This window comes from Acanthopagrus latus, chromosome 3 (genome assembly GCF_904848185.1).
Source record: "Acanthopagrus latus isolate v.2019 chromosome 3, fAcaLat1.1, whole genome shotgun sequence".
Taxonomy (NCBI): Eukaryota; Metazoa; Chordata; class Actinopteri; order Spariformes; family Sparidae; genus Acanthopagrus; species Acanthopagrus latus.
This window is the reverse complement of record NC_051041.1, coordinates 6,814,094-6,830,203: the sequence shown is the minus strand read 5'-3', so window position 1 is coordinate 6,830,203 and position 16,110 is coordinate 6,814,094. Positions and strand designations below refer to the sequence as shown.

The 16,110-nt window shown below is 42.6% G+C and overlaps 1 protein-coding gene across 4 annotated transcripts in view; it reads right to left on the bottom strand.

Annotated features, from left to right (window-relative positions):
- Window positions 1-16,110, bottom strand: part of LOC119016931 — a 48,620-nt gene that overhangs the window by 20,851 nt on the left and 11,659 nt on the right. For all 4 annotated transcript variants that reach the window (XM_037093301.1, XM_037093302.1, XM_037093303.1 and 1 more), the window contains exons 3-4: window positions 12,327-12,482; window positions 8,802-11,653 (exon numbers count right to left, since the gene is read on the bottom strand). In XM_037093301.1, the coding sequence (XP_036949196.1) occupies window positions 8,802-11,653; window positions 12,327-12,482 (3,008 nt within the window). The remainder of the gene's footprint in view (window positions 1-8,801; window positions 11,654-12,326; window positions 12,483-16,110) is intronic.

Below are 16,110 nucleotides of genomic sequence, written 5' to 3'. Positions count from 1 at the left end.
GTTCTGTCTCTCACGAGTCCCCCATAAACAGCTGCCTTGTGAAGCAGAAGTTGAATTCTCATCTCTGTCGCAGAACATAGATTATTAACAAAAGCTGAGACAACTATGGAAATATCTGTACACTGTAAATAGGGTGTCAAACAGTTTGACATTCTCACATCTGCACAGCTTTTTCTTCAAAGCGTACACCAAAGGCGAGCCGGAATTATAAGCATTTAGACCTGACAAGCTGATGAAGGTAAGGCATTACAGAAAAACCAGCGTAATCGTCTCCACAAGTATCGTTTGCCGCATGAAAACTATGCCTTAATTTGGATGTCAAGCAGCTGTCAGAAGTCAAGCAGTAGTTTCATCGGATCCTCCATCAGTGGAGTCATTCACCTGTAAAACATCTTGATCTCCGCAGTCTGCATGGCGAGAACATTTCAAGGAGGGGTAGGATTCCAAAACTGTCTATCTAAAAGGTTGACTGTGTGAGTGGATACCAGTAAAGGTGTAAGAGCTTGTGAAACTGCACAATGAACGGACGCCGTGACTCACCGTCATCAAAAAGGTGAAACAGATGAGCGTACACCCGGGGTGGATTAAACAGAAAGGTCATGAGAATGTAATTGCCTTTGTGAATTACTTGAAGGCATTTGGTGACGTGTTACGAAAAGGTCACAACTCGACCTTATGGTACATTTCTTCTGTTCCTCTCCAATATCTGACATTGAACCTAGCAGCAGAAAGTAGTATAAAAATGCTTTTTTTTCTCTCTCTCCCTCTCTCTCTCTGCGGTAAAGAATAAAAGACGACGGTAATATATGCTGGTGTTGGAGACTTTTTACCATCGCTGCAAAAGTTTTGAGTATCGGTGGGCCTGAACTATGAGAGCTAAAAGTTGATGAATAGAGACAGTATTTACAGTAGGATTAACACAGTGCTTGGTTTCTGCATGACAATTGGGCACTTAACCACAAACCACACTATATTTACCTTCCGATTTTAAGCTTAATTGGGTACTTTTCAGCCTAAAGGTGAATTTTTCTGACCACCCACAGAGACATAGGTTTGGTTTAAGACGTGCGGGGCACACAAATAAATATATACGCTATTTATATACATTTAATCAATCTAGCAAATCATACATTTTAATGAAGCCTGTTATTGTGCTTATAATAACAGTAGTACGATGGCAGCATGACAAAAAAACTAAAAGGCTTAAACCTCTGTGCTGTTGATACACTGATCCTCTACATTTTTGTTTTCATCCTACATTATGTATCTGATACCTTGATTGATAATGTTGTATTTGAATCTATACTTGACCTTGGCACTCACAAACACACTCAATGAACCCGTCTTATATATGTTCATTTAGATTTTTTCCTGTGCAACCCCTGGAAATTAACTTCCCTTGGGACACTAGTACCAAGTTGAGAACCAATGTTCAAGCAGTCAGTGCTGTAGTGTCTGCAGGCATTCATGTCACGTTGTATACACCCCCAGTAACCTCCATCAATTAAGGGGGAGCAGCCTGTCAAGCATGTAGCCCAGGAGGTTGACTTAGGGCAAGAAAAATTCAGCAAGCATTTGCATACTAAGCTCTTTCTTGTGAACGTGTGGCAATAACTCAGGTGAGTTGTGTAAAAACATCAGCACTGCTGTTGACTAAAGTTCCCTTTCAAATCAGCAACGTGACTCAAAAAATTCTTCCCTCTATCATCCACGTCCTCCTGGGACATCATGAGCACATTGCTGTTCCAGTGACAGAACCACACCTACAAAATTCTGGCAGCGATCCCAAACCTCATCCAAGTCTTCACGGGAGCATGCAAATTATAACACTAATGACACAATAAGACTGGAGGAGACGGATGGGAGGATTGATGGATGAGAGGCACATATGGATACATTAGTGTATCAAGTTAAAAGGTGCTGGCCGGGACATTCTTTGAGAATCAGAGGTTCTCAAACTGGAGGGCGGGCTCCCCTCGGGGGTGGGGGGGGCATGTATGACAGGGGGATATATATGGGGTGACACTAAAGAGTTAAAGAGTTTGCTGATGTTAGTGAGCACTTACATCAGCTTTTCTATTACTGTATATGATTGGTAAAAAGTTGTCGGGTGGGTGGTGTGAACTTTTTTTGTAATCTGACAGTAAAAATGTTTGAGAACTACTTCTATAAATACACACCTGGGAATCAAAATCAATGCAAATAACATGTGTTAGAACATGCACCAGCCTCTACAGCGACCCCATATCTGTGTGTACTAGAACATGGTGTGACACCACATTTGGGGAATGTTAACGTTGCACATAAAAACGGCAAACGACCTGTGTAATTACATATATGAGCATGCTATAATTTGTAGACTTTTTTTTTTTAGGACACTCGACCTCCATGCAAATCTTTAACTCTACTTCACAGCAAATACCGTTCATTTCATACTGAGTAAAGTCCTTAAAAAAAAAATTCTAATGTTGCTCTTCCGCCTTTGGTGACAAAAAAAATATGTTGGAATGTAGCCAACATGTTTTACACCAAATAGTACTGTGAAACATGCCTTTTGTTTGGAATGGCTCCTGTTGAGGCCCCCCAGGTCTGAGAATGGCAACCATGTGCACACAAAAGGTTCAAAAGGATGTTTGGGATATTTTATACTCTTTCCAGAAAACACATAGAAACATGGCAGCATATTCAGAGTGGAGATGTTCAACTGGAAACAGATATGTCAAGGGTGGCGCCTTTACCAACATTGATTTTGAATTACTGCCAATCAGTTAGAGCGCTTTGCAAATACTGACGAGCTCAAGCAGAACACACGCAAGTCTCAGGAGGCCGACATGTGATACCTTCCATAATAACAGGATGAAAAAAAAAATCTTGTCAGACCTGGTTGAATGTCTTTCTGAAAATACATTAAAATCTATGAGTGGATTTTCGTTTTTAGCTTCCCTTCTCTCCAAGGAAGCTAAAAAGTGAGTTTACTTTCGTCTGTCTCCATGCCTACAGGGGATTACCCAGTGTACAGTAGTGTGACTCTTGATTGTTTGGATTGCTACATGAACAGCCATCTGTTCAGATGTCAAACACCAACCAGCCCTACAGAGCTACCGAGCTCAGAGATTAGGGTTAAAGTGTAGCTTACACTCCATCAATCACTGAGTTAAAAGTTAAACGGCAAACATGAAAATCATGTTAAGTCCAGTTGTTACTACATGGCATTCATACAATGAAGCATTAGCACTGAACTTGCTGGAGGTGAAGCACACACTTCTAGAGAAAGTCGGCTGATGTTTGAGTCTCACCCTGATGTCGTAAAACTCTTGACGCTTTGGGTTGGCCACCTTCCCAGTAGCTCACTAAGAGTACCAACCCAAAGCGTTGTGGTTTTTAACTTTAATGAGATTAAAACAATCAGTATTGTCTACTTCACCTTTCAAGTTTGGCATGTAAACGTCTGTTCACAGGTCTCAAGCAAGTGACTTTGGTTCCAGAGGAAGCTAGGCCAAACTGGGTGAATTGGTTCAGTTCAGTTCGGTACACCTTAAAACGGTTGTTTTTCGCATTCTTTCATCAACCCTTCTGTTGAGTTACACTGATCCGATTCTAAAAGTTAGAATTAAAACTTTGCGGACCAGTCGGAACACCCATAGTCATACAGTAGGTACCAAGGGTTACGTAGGGTTTAAAGGGTACTAAGGGTAGCTTATAACTACGACTTTGAAAATGAAAAGAATATCATGCGTGTAGATAGAAAGGCCAAAGGAGTTTGCCAGATCTTTGTGGGCCTCTCGTCATCTCTGCTTGAGTCTAGCAGCATGTGGCCACATTAGCGGCAACCAGCAAATCAAACTCTATCTCAGACCAAGCTGGCCAATGTAGGCGGCAGGTCACCCAAAGCGCCAGATGGATCGTTTCCACACAGGACCATAAAAAGGCGTTGAAAGAAGTGTGTGGGAAAAGGGTGGGCATTTTCAGAAAATACTTGCAATTGCTGCAACAGCTTAACATAACTTGTGTCACATGTATATGTTTGTTGGCACATGAGCCATCTGGCAAGAGATGCAGTGCTATAGGTTTCGGGACATGTTATGGAGCTAAAAGGGGGTCATTGTCTTATGAGTATGCGTGGTAAGAATCATAAAGATTTCCTGCAGTGATAACACACGCTGTTGCCCAAGAACATGCAATTCGCAAGCATGGCACATGAGCCGTGCAGCAGTTCCTGGGATGCAAATGACCCACTCAGAGTTGGTTGACCTAAATGACAGCTCAGGAGGAAGCTCAGGAGAAAGGTTTGTTTCTCCATGAAGAACAGCAGCTCCAAGAGTCCGAACAGCATAAAGCTGGCTCATGTAGGACAACGGCAAAGAAATGACTGGAACATTTTTGTTGGTCTGACTGGAGACTTCAGAACAAAATGGCTGAGACTCTACAGAAGTGACCAGACAGATTCTTGGTCGACCGGCTGTATTCAGACCAAATCAGAAGTTCCAACTGGGGGAGTGTGATCTGTTGGTCAGTGAACTCCGTGTGGACAGCGCCTGGTTTCTAGCTCCCAGCTTGGGAGCAACAACCTTTCCACAGTGGTTCCTTTCTCCATCTGCAACAAGCATGCAGTGTATTTCTCCACCCTCGCTGGTGCAATCATCTGGCAGCAGAATGATGTTTAAGGTTTTCTCAAAGCAACTTGAACTCTGAATGCTCGTGCGTGTGTCGCTATCATACTTACCCACACATCGAACATAGCAGGTCAACTACTGCCTATGAGAAAACATAAAATCCATTGATTAAAAGTATTAGGGTTGTGATGTCCTTTAATATGGGCGGCTAATGCGATTGCTCACCACAGCGTGACGCTGGGTTGCATTTCCTCGAGAAGTTGATTCTGTTTCAACTTCTCACCACAGGGCCATTGTGTGTGGTTTTTGTTAGCATCAATTGCTACCAGCAGCCTTAAGCACACTGCCCTTTCTGAGAATGCATGTGAGGACTGGTGTTTTCACTGCAGCGTCTGAATGATTGGGCTCAGGGACGGGAAGACAGAAGATGTTATCTTGGATCGGGACAGAGAGACTTCGGATGAGTTGATCGTGGTGATTTTCTATTACCCTGATAATAGTGAATATCCTCATATCTGTGACTTTAAAAGGCTGTCCGGCTCGATAACTTATGATATCGCTTGTTTTTGAATTGCCACAAAGGGGAGCCTGAATCTCTCTAGTCATTTCAAATCCTATAGCCTGTCACTATGGCTGTAGGCTCAGCGGGGCACAGATGTGTGGAAATACTATGGATTTCACAGAGCTGGCCAACATTTATGTATCCTTTGTCTATACGGCAATAATTAACTAAGGATGACTGGATTTGTTTGACTGTTTTTCACTAAAACAGGTGTTAAGAAACATGCTTGACATATGTATGACTCAATAAAATGGATGTAACTTTACAAAATGTAAGGTCAAGTGATTGCTGTATATTTTAATGCCATTATGAGAGTCTTAGGCACATTTTCCTGATTACCACAATAATATTGTGAATGGCATATATTTTTGCCAGGATGACCATGACATTACATCTTCATGTCGTCCCATGCCTCGTCTGAATGACGCCCAAGGTCTCGGCATGATAAAGCTGTGAAGAGGTAGGATTTCAGGACGATGACTTCCGTCAGGTCAAGATGCGGTCCGTCCACATGCTCAGCTGACAGGTGATTTACAAGCAGAGGTAAGTCACTCATTCCACATGTCTCACAGGGTAAAGCTGTCAAACAACAGTCAGTCATACATGAGAGACAAACAAAAGGGACAAAGCTCATGAGGCGAAGTTCTGACTAAGACCAACAAGTGGCTCAACTGGCTTCATATCTAATCCTACCACCAACATGTCGCCTGTCGCAGGCGTCTCTGTCTCGTTCACATTTTGTTAAAAAAAAAAAAAACACTAAAAATAAGACTTGATTAAGTGTTTTACACTTAATAAATTCATCGTGGAAAAAATAAAACGAGCCTTAATGATGTGGCAGATGTTACAACATTGTTTTCAGCAAAAAAAAAAAAAAAAAAAAAAAGGAAAACAAGAATTAGAACGAGGCTGACAAAAACACACATTTTTTCCAACCTCAGATGCGGGTGTCTGAACGCACAGTACTGGTCATGACAGAACCCAGTCAGACAGGTGGGGCTGGCTGACTGCCTCATCTTTCAGTGAGCATTAGCATGCCTGATCACTGGTGCTGTTTTAAGCGTAGGAGGAAACAGCTTGCTCGTTGGCAGATTATGTAAAAAAAAAAAAAAAAAAAAAAAAAAAAAAGAATATATGAAAATGGTGAAACAGAAGCACGCACAAAACCCCTCGCTCCAAAACAACTTGTTCTTTGTCGATATTCATTCCTAAGAGGCACAATTCAGCTCCCTGCCTTCACTCAGCCTCTCCCGAAATGTGATCTTTTCGGTTTTTACAACAACAGCAGAAAGCTGATTTGCTGTGGAATGCATGAATAAAAAACATGGCATAAAAGCTTTATTCAATGCTTTATTCATATTTGTACTGTCACAGAGGAGGGTTGTTTGAGTTGATCTTGGTATTCGACATATAGAGTAGTGCCCCTTTTTCTTCCCTCATCTGATGTCTTCACTGTCTCCTGTTTCTATGTGTGGTAATAAGATCTGCTGGTGTCTTCCACTGCAGCAGAAAACATGTCTTTGCTGCCATCTTGTGGTGTTAAAAAATGCAAAAGAACATACTGTGTAGTGCTGCACATCACACCTGATACGCTGCGATACTGTTTTTACTGTATGAAACTGACACCAGCAATCAATATTTAAATGATTTTAACACCAAATGCACCATTACTGTCACGCAAAGTAGCTACCTGTGCTTTCTGTTAAGTGTTACGTGGTAATTAACTTGACTCCTTGGGCAAATTGGAGCTGGCGCATGAAAGACAGCAACTCTCCTTTCAAACGTCTCTACTGCTCTTCCCTGTGAGATCACCTTCAGCCTCATCTGTCCCTCAGTTAATATAAATCCTTGGACGAAGGCCAGCCTCAGATGGAACTGACGCAATACCAAAACATAACCGCGTGACATACCGTCCATACATTTATATGCAAATGAGCCATCTGGCCGCGAGACCCAGTGCCACACTGTAAGCGTTTCCTGCAGCGATGACACGCGTTAGTATTGTGTGGTCATGTGATACATCCAGGAACACTGAAACCACAAGCGTGACCAAGCCAGTGACCCAATCACTCAAATCTGGAGAATCAGAGACACCAACTCACTTTAGGTTTGAAAGGCGGCCGTAAACACCTAAACGAAACTCTCCAACAGTGCCGTGCAATTATCTGTTTATTTTCGTGCCATCTGTTTGCCGCTGAAACATAATGTCACCAAAATGCAAACAAAGCAGAGCATCTGGCCCTCAGAGCTTGAATGAGGGCAGTATGGGGAGTGGTATATCTATCCACATTATAGTAAGAGCTGAAACAATTCACTGATCAATTAGTCAATCGACAGAAGATGACTGGGCAACTCTCTTGTTTAATCATTCAAGTAACCTATGATGACAAAAATGACAAACATTAAGTGGTTCAGGCTTCCAACCTGAGGATTTGCTCCTGTCCTCTGTTTTAGATTATTGTAAAATGAATATTTTCGAATGTTCAACTGATGTTCAGACAGAAGACACAACATGAGAGAAGCTCACAGAACTTGTGCTGCTCATCTGTCACTGTTTGTCACTATCTCACACTGATGACTGGAGCTGTTAATCAATTCTTCAAGAAACACATGGCAGAAAAAACAAAACTGAAAACAAGATGAAACTATAATGGTTGCAATACGTTGAGTGTTTTATAGATCCAAGTTAATCGACTGAAAGACAATGAATCACCTACTATTGTGATAATTGATTGTTAATCGACAATTTTCGAGCAAAAATATCAAACAGTCGCTGGTTCACGCCTCTCAAATCGAAGGATTCGCTGCCTTTCTTTGTCGTTTATAACAGGAGATAAAGAGTCTTTGGGTCTTGGACAAAAGAAGGAATTTTTATTTATGGCCTTATTCATTTCATCACTGTATTGGTTATTGTATTAGACTGTTAACTAACTGAAACAATGGGGTGCCCGATGGCACCACAAACATGGCCTAGTACGGCTGCACTGTAGAATCTGAGGGTTAGCCGTTTACTGTCTAACACTGCCAGTGGATCACAATGTGGTCTAGGATCGCATCTTGGATTAGTCAATCTGAATCAGGTCACGGAGCTGAAGGCTAAGTGACAGCAAAAGCTCAGAACACCCAGTGGTGTCAGGTGATATCAATCAACATGCACTGCAGCAAAAAAAGGGAATGTGAAGGACTACGCAGGTATGCAGGCGGCTCTGTTGGTAAACAAGGTGCTGAATTCTTTACCAGGGGAAATGTTTATCCATCGCACATTTCAGGCCCTCATCGGGTTACGACACGGTAAGGTGAGAAAGTCAGAGTCAGTCTTCTGGGCTGTACCAGTATATCTTTCTACATTAACGACAACATCGAGGCCAATTCAAGTGTTTAACATTCCCCACAGGCTGTATGTTCTAAATACCAGAACAGGAAGCTACACAGCCACGATCTTCCTCAATGACACTCTCAAGTCAAAATAACTCTCACGTGTTTTCACTTTCCCGCATTGCTCGCTAACTCTGGAATGTACTGATAGCAAACTAACAGTTCCACACAGAGATTAACGAAAAGCAGCCATCCCCCAAAACACAAAAAAATAATTGTGACTGACGAAAAAAACACGACTTTCCACTTACCCCTGATTCAGGTCGAGTTGGGGCTCCGCTGGATGCTCGTATCTCTCTGAGAGCGAATCTGTAGCGTCGGTGTCAGGATGGCATGCGCCTTTCTCCGGGACTGACAGCTCAACTGCCACCTGCTCTTGAATCGTCCAGGTTCTGTCTGTGTGCTGAGTAATTGTATCCACCCACTCACTACTCTGGTTCTCTACTGGAGCTTTATTGTGTTCAGTCCCTGTGGCATCTGATCGCAGCTCAGCGCCGCATGTCAAAGTACCCGTGACAGCCTTGACTCCACCACAGGAATCTTGAGCTGGACTTGTTGTGGCACTGGTGCTGGTTATTGTGCTTGCTTTGCACCCTTCACCTCCAGCTTTGGGTGTGATCGTGTCTACCTCTCCTGTGTTGCCGGATGCAGTGTGCGTATGTGCAGGACTAATGTCTTTGTGAGCCAGGTATTGTATCTCCTGGCTCGGGTACAGTTTCTCTCCAGCGCGGTGGTCTTTTGTTTCCAGCTCCTTGGTCCAGTTTCCCTCCGAGCCCTCCCCCTGGCCTCGCGGCTCACCGGAGGGTGGAGCAAACTCACATACCATCAGTTTATTCACCTGCTGAACCGGTGTGGCCAGTAACTCCTCCTTTCTCTCCTCTTGCCCCTCTTCTTTCACCTGTAGAAACACTTTGGTAGCTTCCTCTTTTGCCTGACTCTTTGCATCATTGCCTTCAAGAAACTCAGATAATCCAGGTTCTTGTACTTGAGCCTGTGAGGAAATCTGACCTCTCAGTTGTTGCTGTATCTCAGTCCAGCTACCGACGTCCTTCTTTTCCTCCGTGTCTATTTTGCCCCCCTCGCTCAGCACTTTCACCACCCTCATTTCTCCCCCGTCTCTCTCGCTCATTCCTGTAACCTCCCCCTGCTGCGTAAACTCCTCAGGCAGTCTGATGGCCTCTTTCACCCTGTCTGCCAGGTGAAGGTCTTCTAATTTATCCACCTTGTACATCTCTTCCTCTCCACTATCTGCATTGTCCTCTTCAGCGCTGTAGTAGATCTCCATGGCGCTGCCATCATCTGATCCCACACTCAGATATGTCGGACTTAAAGGCCCGTCAAGCCCCTCCATCCGTGCAGGAGGAACTGCTATTTCAAGTTTTCTCTCAAGGTCCTCCGCTGCACTCATTTTATCAGGCACAGGGACAAGAGAGCCACTATCAGCGCTGGCTCTGTCGGCGACTGACTCTTTGACAAGGATCACTCTACGTATGGTGGCAGTAATCTGAGAATCTGTCCCCTGGGGTGTTACATAGTCGGAAACAGGAGGGGCAGAGCTTTGAATCACAGGGACTGACTTGACAGTGTCTCTGATACTGGCTGATTTAACCTCTGAAGGATCATGGGTCAGCTCTGAGTAAGGGATGGTGTTGTTGTCAGCTGGTTCAGAGCCTGAAAGAAGAGAGGAGGAGGGTGGATATCTGTGGTGGATATCTAGGTCTCCATCCAGGCCCGAAACAGCGGAGGTTTGGTAAGAAGTAGACCTGGAGCTCTCACCAGCAGAAATTACCTCACTGTTTGTATAACCAGCAACAGCATCATCCATGCTGTGAGCAGCTGAGTCAAATGTAGGTGAAGCTGACAGGTGAGAGTACATCACGTTAGTTTCCGTTTGACATTCATTACGAGTTTTAATCATGACGGGTTTTGATTTGGCATCAAGGTGCCTAATCTCAGAATAGACTTGAGCTGGAGGGTTTAAGAGGGACGATATGACTTCTGAGGTGAAATTCTGGGGGAAAAGTGAATCATACAGCTCCCCATAGACTTTGTCTTGATCAACAGGACGAGAACTCCTCTCACCACTAACAGCGGTGACACTGTTGGTGGTTTCAGGAAGAGATCTCTCAGTGCGAGAAATCAGGGCTTCAGAAGCAGAAGCAGAAACTGCATTGGGCGCTGAGTTCTCAGTGGGAGGAAAAGGGCTTGACTCTGCCATAGTTTTGTTAAGTTTGGAGTCAACGCTTTTCACAGAGGGTCTATCATTGGGAGTTGTACAGCCAGCTGTGTTGGGGGCATCAGGTTGATGTTTTGAAATTGTAACTCCAGTGGAGAGAGATGTGTGTGGTTTAGTGTCAGACTGCCGGAGGATGTCATTGTCACACAGGATGTTATTTATGGAGCCAACGGCTGATGTGTTGAGAGCCGAGTTGTCAGTGTGAGGAACAGGGCTTGACTCTGTGATAACGGCATCTATTTGGGCGTCGACACTTCCTGTGTAGGGTTTATCGTTAGGAGGCTGATAATTTGACACTGAAACTCCAGTGGATTCTGTAAGAGAGGTGTCTGTTTTTGTATCAGACTGCTGGAAGATGACATTGTCACTCTCTCCGCTGCGTGCCGAGTCAACAGGTGCTGCTTTGAGATCTGAGGTTTCGAGCTCAACTCCAGGCTGTCTGACTGGAACGACAGCTACAGTCTCGTCATCAGCCGCAGAGGTGGTCGTTGTGTGAGTCGTGGAGGCAGATGACCTGGGATCTATTTTGGACGAGTTATCACAAACAGGAACGTGCTTCATCTCTGATGAGATTGGATCATCCAGCTGAAGCTCAGGAATGGTAGCAATCGGTGCTCTCTTCGGTTCCTGATGTACATCAACAGGATGGGAGGCATTCGTCCGCGGCCCATTTGCTTCCGTTTGGGTTTTTATAGCGATAGATGACTCCGATTGGTTAAGAAAAGTGAAATATGATTCTGACTGGTTTGTGGCCACAGGAGGAGGAGAAGGGATGTCAAATATATCGCTGGTGTCAAGCTCTGGTTGAGACATACTAAACCTCTTCATGTTGGTCTGGTCCAACTCCATCTGACTGACGCCCAGAGTCTAGAAGAAGAAGGTCATTGACAGGTTGATTCATGAAATAAGGTATCAACTGTAAAGGGGAAGTCAACAGAGAAAGATAGCTGATTGATTGATTGATTGACATAGTCATTTGATACGTCATTAACCCTAACCCTAAAACTATTGATTATAGCTGCTATAAAGACCTTCATAACATCTGGATCAAAAGCATATTCTGTCTGCTGATCAAAAGAAAACACCTTTGAACAGTTTCCAAAGTTGCAACTCTATAAACTAATTACAAAAATGCAATTCAAGGAGAAATGTTATTTCTGTTTACTTCTCTCTTCCATGTTTGCTTGACTCACAACCTGGAATTAAATTCAACAGACACAATTTCATCTTGAAGCAGATGGAAGAACATTTCATACTGATGGGTAATTAGTCTCTGGGGATTTTGGAAATACCAGAGAGTCAAGGCAGTTGTAAGTGTCAATAAAACAAACCTTAAAAAAAAAAGAAAAACAAATGCTTAACAACGCATTGGTTATACAGCCATAGGTATAAATACATAAATATAATGACAACAGGCACAAAGTGGGGTGATGGAGAGGTCACACAAAACAACATGAATCTATAACTGCACAGGGAGCTGATGCACCACATTTTACAAATGTACAAATAAAAAGCAAGGAAACATGGGATTGAGGTTTACCTCCTCTTGCTCTTCAATGCCTGGGCCATGAAGGCCAAACGTGCTCTTGGACATATTCTCTTCATCTTTCTTCTTCTTCTTTCTAAGGCCAAAAGAAAAGGTGGCGAACCTTTTGGGCTTGCGGAGGTCCAACTCTGAGTAGCTGAGTTCTTTGCTCTGAGAGGAGGACAAAGTGATGGAGGGAAGAAAATAGAGATGTATTATTTTAACAAATTGTGCATGTTGTTATCAAGTATTGGGAGGGTAACTTTATCTCAGTCTCTACCTTTATTAGAGGCAGACTAGGCAGGAATTGTCCATTGATGATCGTGAATAATAATACTGAATGGGTCCTGTAAGCAATTCTCTGCCAAGTACCAACCCTTTAGCTTGGCAAGCCACCAACCTAAAGCGTCGGTATTTGACAACCAATCAAGACAAACCTGGAATGAGATCAACTATCTTTCTCCAGAATCACTGCCTTCCAAAAAAGAAACTTCCGGAACACAACAACATAAAAAGAGTAAACTGTACAAACATACTAAACATACCTAACAATGTTTAAAGCCATGTCAGAGGTTCAGTAGAAAACCTCCACACACTTCTTTCAGTGGTAAGAATGAGGATATTCCACCACGCTGATGAGTACATGCACATTTAAATAAGAAAAACGGTTGACACCCAAACTTCATTCCAAGCATTAAAAAGCTGCCTCGCCCTTCAAAAAAATGGAGGACTGGTAGAACACGATCCACTAAATCTGGCATCATGATGCAGTGAAGGTGCTGGGAATGAAAATAAACAACTTAAACGCAACTTCCTGTTCCATTTTGTGCACTGTAGCACCTAGCGCACAGTATATGAGGGATGTGTAGCAAATAACATCATGCAATCTTCAGGGGCCGACTGCTTAGTTTGGGTAGAAACATTTTTAAAAAGGTACAAGTCATAAGTGACAAAGGCGACGTCTACATTTCTTCACACTGTGTCATTATCGTTACTCAAGTGATGGAGATGAGTGTAAATCTTAGGTGCTCCCACACCTCCCGTTTCAAAAAGATACCAATCACGCCGACAGACATCGATGGAAAAAATGGAGGCGGTGCGATTCTGGTGATCATATTTGGATGTTTTGTTGAGGCGAGGTGACAAATGACAAAGGAACATGAGGTTGTCTGTGTGTCAGTGCCATCTGCCAGCTTTTAAAACTGGGTGTGCCCGCTTGAATTCTTTCTTCTGACTCGATAGTTTCGGAAAGTGCCAGAATCAGAAGTGGAGTTGTGTTTGCAGGGGAGTGGGACGGGGTAACTCTACATTAGACAAAGCTAATATATCAAGTTGGCGGCGGATCAGAACACAAGTGAAATTTCTGTTTTCATCATCACTGTGGGTCCAGTATTTCAGTCCTATGCACACGTCCTTTGTGTGGAAACCTGAAGGTGTAATAAAGTTGTATTATTCTTGGCGCTTCTGTTGTAAAAACAACCGGATCATTTCCGTCTTCCTCAGAGTAACACCGACCAATAAAAAAATCATATTATCTGTAATAGAGACGTGAAAGCAGATGGAATTGGTGCCAACCTGACTATATCACCAGTCGACCGTAATTTTCACCCGGAAATTTCAACAAAAATTAAAAAAATTGCAGAGGGGAAACAATCTAATCACCAATTATGTCATTACTTCATAGCCATTAGATTGTGCAATCAACATTTACCTCATCAACATACATCAAAACGATAAAACTTGCCAGATTCATATAAAGTTATGAGGAACTTCTGAAAGAGGGGGTAACCGTCTTTGTCTTACAAATATAACATTTATCATAAACGGAAACAAAAAATCCATCGGGTCTGTATTTTCTAAAAATCAGAGCGAGATTATGGTGCTAACAGAAAAAGGAAAAATGGCAAGTTGAATTCACAGGCAAGACTCAAGACTCATCTGCGATCGGGCCACTGTTAGACAATGTTTTGGCACTGACAATGCAATTCCTCTTAAGTGTCAGTCATAACCACAGTGCCCGTTTTAACCGGCTAAAGTTTCTATATTAACGTTTCAAACAACTGACTACACGACATGCCTTTACACGGTAAGTCAATAAACCGCAGCTGTTGGGTGGCTGCATGAGAATTACTAGTCATGATGATTAGTGGAAAAGGATCCTAATGCACTCAGTTGTGTTATTACCGGTGACATAAATGCACCATGTAAATGATATTTGATGACACTCCTGACTTAATAAGTTTTAACTTTTTCTTGATTTCACAGAACGTACAGTTTCTATGATTGTCCGTTGATTTCCCCTGTATATTGCTTTACGTTATTTTCATCATATCTGTTCATTTTCTAAGTGTTTAGCTTTATACACATGCACACACACACACACACCCTTTTTCTTGCTCCCTATCTGCACAGTGGAGAGATGTGTTGTTATCCCCTTTCGCTGTTGTTGTACATGCACAGTTATGCAAACAAACAGGAACCCGTGGCATTCCTTGTCTCAGTTACACCTTGACCATCAGTGACTCACGCTGCAAAACAAAAGATAATAGGAATCTTTTCTTCTATGGTGGTGCGTTTGGGCTCATTATCACAGTGTTCAATGATCTTCAGTCCCATCCTGCGTGATTCTAGATGTACTTTTCTTGCATGAATGTATGCATCCCCTTGAGCGATCATGGCGACCATGAACTACACAGAGTGGTTTATTGCATACTCCAAAAAAGTATGCTTCTCTGTATGCTGCTTCTAACAAATCAATGGATTACAGTTGAGCTTCACTCTAACGCTGCTGCTAAGTTAAGCTCTGGCTCCCTCTGCTGGATGGAGTAAGGCCCCTCTAATGACAGGATCAAGTGTGATGCATCTGTACTGGATAACTGCTGTGCAGCTGTCCATGTATAATGTGTCTGTCCTTATCAAATAAAGGTCAAATGAAATGAAAATAAAATCGAGTAAGTTCAGTTTTCAAGCAGTTGTACTTTAGACAAAGTAAATTAATTTTTCTGCCACTCGTTACTTTAGTACATATTATGTATATACAATTCTGTTTCTATTTCTGCTCTAGCTCTTCATCTTAACTCATTATAATATTGTTTATTTTTTACACTTATTTTTGGTTATTGTTATATTGAACTGTCCTTTGGCTGTTGTGGCATACAAATTTAGCCGTTTGCGGGACTAATAAAGGAATTTCTGACTCTGACTCTTTGGCAGGTTTAGTTAAATAATACAAATATAATCAAATATAACCAACCTAATCTATGTATTTATGGATAAGGATGAAACTTTACTGGTTCACAAGTTACGAAGCACAAACTATCTAAAGCAGTTAAACACTTTCAGGTGATGAACACATTCATCCATCAATGATCATAATCAAATTATTTACAATACATTTTTCTGAAATATGCCATTCTGCATTCTGCTTTTATTATTTTCCTCAAATAACAATTCAAATGCATGCCTTTCACATGCAACAGAGTACCTCTACACTGTGGTACTTAAAGTATGCAGCAACCATGAGTGACTGTGAGCAGACTGTGTTGTGTGTTATTCTTTGAGGTATGGTTCCCTCTAGTGGGGACTCCTGTATATCAGCTGTGTGTCTCCATATGGGTGCAACTCAGGTTATTGAGTCCCAGTGGGACTCAAATAATACCAGTGGGCAAATATGATTGTGTTTATAAAGCACAGGGAGGCGACTTTCAGTAGTTATGGCCCCCCGACTGTGGAACAGCCTGCTGGAGAACCTCAGTGTTGCGGAGGCTGTTGAAGTTTTAAAAAGAGGGTCAAGACCCAC